The 6,906-nt window shown below is 40.0% G+C and overlaps 1 protein-coding gene across 1 annotated transcript; it reads left to right on the forward strand.

The window, feature by feature from the left end:
- The first annotated feature begins 3,231 nt into the window (after positions 1 to 3,231).
- Positions 3,232 to 5,983, forward strand: LOC112279291 (acyl-CoA--sterol O-acyltransferase 1). The gene is made up of 2 exons (XM_024513573.3): positions 3,232 to 5,011; positions 5,128 to 5,983. The coding sequence occupies exons 1-2, from the start codon at positions 4,138 to 4,140 to the stop codon at positions 5,523 to 5,525; spliced, it is 1,272 nt and encodes a 423-aa protein (XP_024369341.1). The 5' UTR covers positions 3,232 to 4,137; the 3' UTR covers positions 5,526 to 5,983.
- Positions 5,984 to 6,906: the final 923 nt, after the last annotated feature.

The following is a 6,906-nucleotide window of genomic DNA, read 5'->3' on the forward strand; positions in this document are numbered from 1 at the left end:
TTTATTAAAAAAATAAGGAAGTGTACCAGATTGGAGGTTACTGACCCAATAGAATTTTACATTACTCATTGTTATGATTAAGAACTTCTGTTTTGTCATTTTTGTGTTCCTGTTACAGAATGTAACAAAGTTCTGTATCAAAGAATTGCAATCCACCCAACCAAAAAGCCCTATTCTTGGCAAGTTTTGCCTCTCCTTTCAGAATTTATAATCTTTATTTTGTGCCATGTGTAGAGTCCACAGCATAGGTTGGTTGAAAGGCTTCATTCCACACACAAGACATGGGGATCTTCTGGCTTATTTCATGTGATTGAATGGTCACAAATGCTGTTGGAATCTGTACTGTGCTTACGTCCAATTCTGAAGTAGATAGAGAGAGACATATACATTATAACCTCTTTATATAAACTACTGTTCAAGTGGGATGAACCTGCCCTACTCCAAATCATGCTATGAGATGGCTCAAACCCTATGAACTGCCTTTGTATCAACCCACATGTATTTTGTTTGTGCCTTTCTACCATCATTCAGTAGTTTTGGATTTTAAAAAATAAATGAAGATGAAAAAATTGTGGCTACAAGCATTTCACCATAGTAATAGAATCATTCATTTTAGAACTCATATGTTTATAAATATTATAGGCTATTGCTATGTTGTGCTGGTGAAATTTTGTTAAGAGTCTTCTCATTATAAAAAATACCACAAAACATGGATTTCAATAAACTTCTTTAAATTGGCAAGTATAGGAATATTGTTGCAATGCCAAATTTTATAAAGTAAATACTTTCTAATATAAATACAAATTGACATGTTTGGAAACTATGTTAATCATTTTAGAACTCATATGAAAATGATTTAAAAATTTGCTAGCTTTAAGTCAATATGTACTTTAAGTGGATCTTTTTAATACCTTAGAATTTATTTATTCATTATTATTATTTTGTTATCATTAAGAAATATTTAGGCTTATTATTAACACTTCCTGTGTATGAAATTCTGCCTTTCTAGGTGAGCAATTTATAATCTTTACCACTCTTAAATAAAAGAAAGATAAGAAGTTATTAATCATACATGTATATATATATATATATATGTTTGAATCATAAAATTCTTGATGCCAATCTGTGAGATGTTAATATGATCCAAAAACAAAAGTCTGTTTCTGAATTAGACCTTGATAAATTTGTATGCTGTAAACTAACCTGGTCTTTGATTTCCTTTCGTGACTGAACTATCAGCTTATGCTGTTATGATTCAAATCCACAAGGATTCACTGTAATTTAGTTTGTTGAACTATTTGAAGTTACACACCAAAGATTTATGTGCATCCACCCAAACCCCTCAACATTCATCAATCCATTCATACAAATTATGTCACTCTTTATCACACCTCAACAACTTGCATTAACATATTACTTCCAAAGTAAAACAAGGATCCTCCTTATACATATACATACACACACATAATTTGTTATACAGACGTACATACATACATACATGCACATAATTTGTAAGTTGTTTTTCATTCTTCATTTTTACATTTTAGTAAATTAATAATAAAATTTGTCTGCACTCGACGTGGCATCGCTGGGACGAAGGTTTGCTGCACTCACCGCAGCTCATATCCAGCGCCCAGCTTCTGCTCTGATGTCTGCGTTGAGATTTGAGCCCAATCTCCACTACAATGACGTGAGGCTCTACGCGAAGGTTGTCATGCTGACGTCCATCGTGTTCAGAAAAGCCTTGGATTCGGGCCTGTGTCTGAACCGGAAAACGAGCTAATGTTTTAAATATACATACATAATGAGGCCAGCGGAACACTTGGACAAACCCTGCCATATGAATTGATAAATCGGAGCGAGTTTAAAAAATTGGGGTTGAATGAAGATTCCTGGATTGGGTTAAAGGCTTGTGTTTGGAACCTGTTTTTTTGCATGACAACAGTGGATGTCTTCAAGTCTAACCATGAAACTGTGCATTTCTGAGAACTACCTAGACTGCTCTTCATTCTTCACTTGCATGAGTAATAACAGAATCTTCATGTGTGTCGTGTCAGAATTTCGGAATAGAACTGAATTCTGCTGCATTTTGTCGAACACATAGCAGTGACTACATTTAATGAATAAAACAAACAAGCATTGACAGGGTAGTTTCTGCAATTGCTTCTGTGCAATGCTAACTGGTATAATCAATTAATGGAGATGGTGCTCTTTCCCAAAAGCTTCTTCTAGGTTTTCTTATGAGTACCACTGCACTGTAGCACCATTTAGTTATTTATTTCTTGGGTGGGTTCACATTTCATTGCTTACATGTGGAAGTATTCCAGGGAGTCAAAGGAGAAACTACAGTCAAACCCTCACCCAAGCAAGAATACATGAATATATGTATATATATACAGATGATAATCACTAATTCAGGTAGGACCAAAGTACCTTGCCATGCTTACTTACCTGGGTACCCAAAAGGCATTGAGGTTGATGAGATGTACTTAAGATTCATTATTGCACAAGGATAAAACATGTGTTTGCTCAACAATAGTACATGCAAAGTGTGGAAAGTTTGTCTTCTGCATGCACCTGGGTTTTGAACCCAATACTGTGTCCATGATGAGAATCCTAATTACCCCAACCATGCCAAAGTCTCCATCACTTGCTAGTCTTCCTCCTCTTCTCCCTAATGGCTAAGGATAGGCAGCAACCTTGAGCTCCAGCTACTTGCATCCTCTGAATCCTAACCCTAAACTATGACTGACTTGTACAGAATGCATTTATTCGAAACACAAATGTGTATTTATTCACTCCCTGGACACATCTAGCAATGCCTAGCTACCAAAGTTCTTCCAGTGGATGGATATCCATCGGAGATGATACACTTCAGAAGAATACTAATGGATGTCCTGTCAAACCTGTCACTGGTGTGAGTGCTGTGTTGAAGAAGGTGACGACCCAAATGCATCTAAACGTGACAATTGTAGTCAGGTTTGGAATTGAAGAGCTACTTCAAAAACAATTGTCACGTTTTATTCCAAACCTGACTACAATTGTCACGTTAATTTTATGTCTCGTTTACACCAACCGAGTTAGGTTTGGGATTGAACTACATTGCTATCCCATGAAATTGCCATGCAGAAAGCAGATCTAGAGCCGTGTTCGAATTACACGGCACGACTCGAGGAGCACTAGTCTAAAAGTGGCATATAAAAAACAGAACTTACTGCATTTTATTTGTCAGCTGAAAGTGACGGAATGGAGCACCTGGTGCAGGTTTCACCAACCGGGCAAAACATGGTCGGAATTAGGTGTCGCAGAAAGAAAGATTGCGAGATGTGCACAACAGCAATCTCGTCAAGGCTGATGGGAGATTTTGTCAATCTGAGGATTAGGTCTTCGATGACCTGAATCTTACGACCTCGCACAGTAGCGTGACTCCCGCAGGTCTAGATTCCGAACTTCCCTCCGTTACATTCTGATTTCTCTTGGCTAACCATGGGCTACTGAGCTCCATGTTTTCCTTGTGTGATCAATATTCCGGCGGAATCTGCCGCCAGGTCTTGTGCTAGTTTAGCAACTCACTGTAGAGTTTAGCGATGATAGGTGCTCACGCTCTTTGTGGAGGATACCTCCTCAAACCGCATCTGTGAAGGGTGGCCAGTAATGCTCTGCCCGTGCTGGGTATTTCTGTAGCTTTTTTGCATTGTCTACACATTATGTTGTGAATCCTTTTTCATGGTACGGTTTGTAGGGTCGTTGCGGTCGTGCACCTGCCCTTTTCCACACCGTGCTCCTGTGCAGGGAGCACCTTTACACACTTTTTTCCACACATTAGTAAGACCTGTGATGCTTCGGCCCAGTTTAAGGTTCGGTTGGGAGCTCTGAGACCATACCTGCACCCGGTAGTCTCTCTTTGACAGATCTAGGCCCAGGTCAACGACAGTGATATCAGAGTTCAATCTCGTGTGACATAGAGTTTGGGTTGTACTTCGTTTGGAACTCCGAATTTGCGGGCTTCTTTCTGTGTGCAAATCCGCCGCGAGAGTGGAATGTGGGTTATTCGCGCCCTTTTCACTGCCCAGCTGGAAGTTGGGATCTGTGGGATTGAACAAGTCGGAAGGAAGTAGTCACTCAGAGTTGATCACCATGGCCAATTTTCCTTCATTGCAAGTGTGGGCAGTGAGCAGTCCAGCGATGGCTTACGTTTACTACGGAGTGATGCGGTTGCCGAAAGGCCACTTGCGCCTTGCGGCGTCGCTGCCATTGATTGCATTCTACGTGTTTGTGGCGAAGGGGTTTGATACAGTATTCGAGAGATCGATTTACTCGTTTTTCTTCATTTGGCTGACGTCCTTCAAAATCGTGTTGCTCTGTTGGGACGATGGGCCTGCTTCCGACCCCTGGGCCATAGCATCGTTTCCTAGATTCCTCGCTGTTATGAACCTCTCCTTGCAAATCAAACGAGAGAAGTTTAGTCAGAGGTTGAAGGGTCATAGAATAAAGTCGAAATCCAGGGATTCGAACAGTGCCGCAATTCCCTCAGATGTTGCATTGAACGGCAACGAATCTAAACTCACTGAACCCCAAAAACCTACAAAATCAAGCTGGAGGTCACTTCTGAAGAGCGTGGATGGATCGCTTGACTGGCACATGGTGGTTCTTAGGTTGTTGTTCAAGTTCGTAGTTGTATTACTCATCACTTGCTCTTACGCATACCGTTCTTCGATGCCCCTAGGGTTGCTCTACGTGATCTACTCGTTCCACATCTACATTGTCGCCAGCCTGATTTTTGAAGGCATCGCAGCAATTGTGTCGCCGATGATGGGAATTGAGCTAGAGGCGGCTTTCGATAAGCCATTTCTAGCACATTCTCTCTCAGATTTCTGGGGTAAGAGATGGAATTTGTTGGTTAGTAATCTTATGCGTGTATCTATCTACGATCCAATGCTGCGATTCTTGTTGTGGAATCAGTCCGAGCACCATTCAAGAACGGAACCTTCGAATGGGGAGCAATCTAGAAGTGAGTACTCTACCCCCCTAACTCTCTGTTTTCCTACACCAGAGCGCGGACTATGTCTAACTGAGTGCACCCAACCAATCAACCAACCTCAACTTTCTCGATGCGGCCATGTGCAGATGGACCACCATCCACTATATCAACATCGATTATCTCCAAGCCGCCGCTGTGGGCGCGGTCGATCGCGATGATGGCAGCATTCTTAACATCAGGCTTGATGCACGAGCTGATATTCCATAACATGACGAGACAAAAGCCCACATGGCAGGTGACAGTCTTCTTCACTCTGCACGGCGCTGCAACATTGCTGGAGCTAGCAATTCGCCGAAAGGTTGCCTTTCGGCCATCCAAATGGATTTCCACGCCGCTCACGCTGGGCTTCACACTGCTCACGGCCGTCTGGTACTTCTACCCACCTCTTGTCGACAGCGGAACTGCCGAGGCAGTCATCGACGAATTCACATGTTTCTTCCAGAAACTACACCAATCCGTGGTGGGATTGGTGGGAGGATCTTAACACACATACACATTCACACAAGCTGGATAAGGTCCAGTAGCATATCTCACCCTTGTGAACTCCGCCTTCATCGGCTGTGTGAGTTGAAGAGGCTCTCGAAGCTCCCGACACGAAACATGTCGTGGGAGACAGCAACAACACGATTTCTTCAGCACCGAGATCTCCACACTCTTCGCCCTCCAGGCAACATCGATCACCGCAAACCACCATCAGAGTACAAAACCTGGTTCTTACGAGACCCACAGTTCCAAATGCATGTAATTTTCATTTGTGGCGCTCATGGTGTGTTGTCCTCCAGTTGGTGGTTCTGCATACCATTTTAGCCCCGTTTTTGCAATAATTATTTTGGTAGTTTTTATAGTTTTGTTTTTACCCACCTCGGCGGATTCTATGTTGAAGATTTGGCGTCTTGTGTGACTTGAAATATACGTTAAACAAACTCCATCGCTGTGGCACAATTCTGGTGCAGATGTCTCATGTTTCGACGTCATGGTTTTATCCTCTGGTGTCTTTTTGGTTTTGTGAGTTTTGTTGTTTAATGTAGGTCTGGATCTTTTTTGTATGCTGTGGTTGGTTTTGGAATTAGAAAACTAACAAGAAAAAGAATGGAAGGGTTGATGAGTATAAATAGTGTTTTTGAAACTGCATTATGTTGGCTAGGGCCGCCTATTGACTAAAAAATTGCTTCCTTAAAGAGTCAATAGAACAAATTAATTGCTTTGTTTTGGTAATTGATGTTGACAATGATTTTTACTTCTTATTATATTTACTTACAGGAGATTTTGAACAAAAGAAAAGATTACAAAATATGTCTTTGTATGTGTGTATATATATAATATAATATAAATGCACTTCAAAATGTCAAAAATGAATTATTAGTTCATAGGTTTTGATGATATTTGATTCTGTTACATAGAATTCTAATTCAAGTTATACCTTAGGAAATACCTAAAGTGTACAAATTACCTCAGTCAACAAAAATACTCAAAAAAATAAATATTTGTAGTTTTGTGGGTTTTTATAAGATGGTACTATGATTATTTTCAATAAAAACCATAGTTGCATTTCTCTTTCAAGGAATCTTATATTCCATGCTTGTACTAAGCATGTTGAAATTTAACATCATTTTGTTTGTGAGAAGATTGAGAATGGCAAGATCAACTTAGTTTTTTTCAAGACTAAAGATGTGGTTGCAAATATTTTGACTAAAAGTTTAACTTATGAGAAACATTATAAATTCAAAAAGATGATGGTAATCATTAAATTGAATTAGTCTATTATGTCTTTAAGTAGGAGTATTAAAAGAGTATTCACATACATGTATAATTTCTATTAGACATTATGTGATTACTTATGTAGATGGTTGAAACCATGATATTGA

This window comes from Physcomitrium patens, chromosome 3 (assembly GCF_059467195.1).
Source record: "Physcomitrium patens ecotype Gransden chromosome 3, ASM5946719v1, whole genome shotgun sequence".
NCBI classification, from domain to species: Eukaryota; Viridiplantae; Streptophyta; class Bryopsida; order Funariales; family Funariaceae; genus Physcomitrium; species Physcomitrium patens.

Excerpts from the sequence above, each read along its gene's own strand:
- LOC112279291 (XM_024513573.3), top strand. The coding sequence starts at position 4,138 with ATGGCCAATTTTCCTTCATTGCAAGTGTGGGCAGTGAGCAGTCCAGCG. Across the intron at positions 5,012-5,127 it reads GAATGGGGAGCAATCTAGAA|ATGGACCACCATCCACTATA; the intron begins GTGAGTACTCTA and ends GGCCATGTGCAG.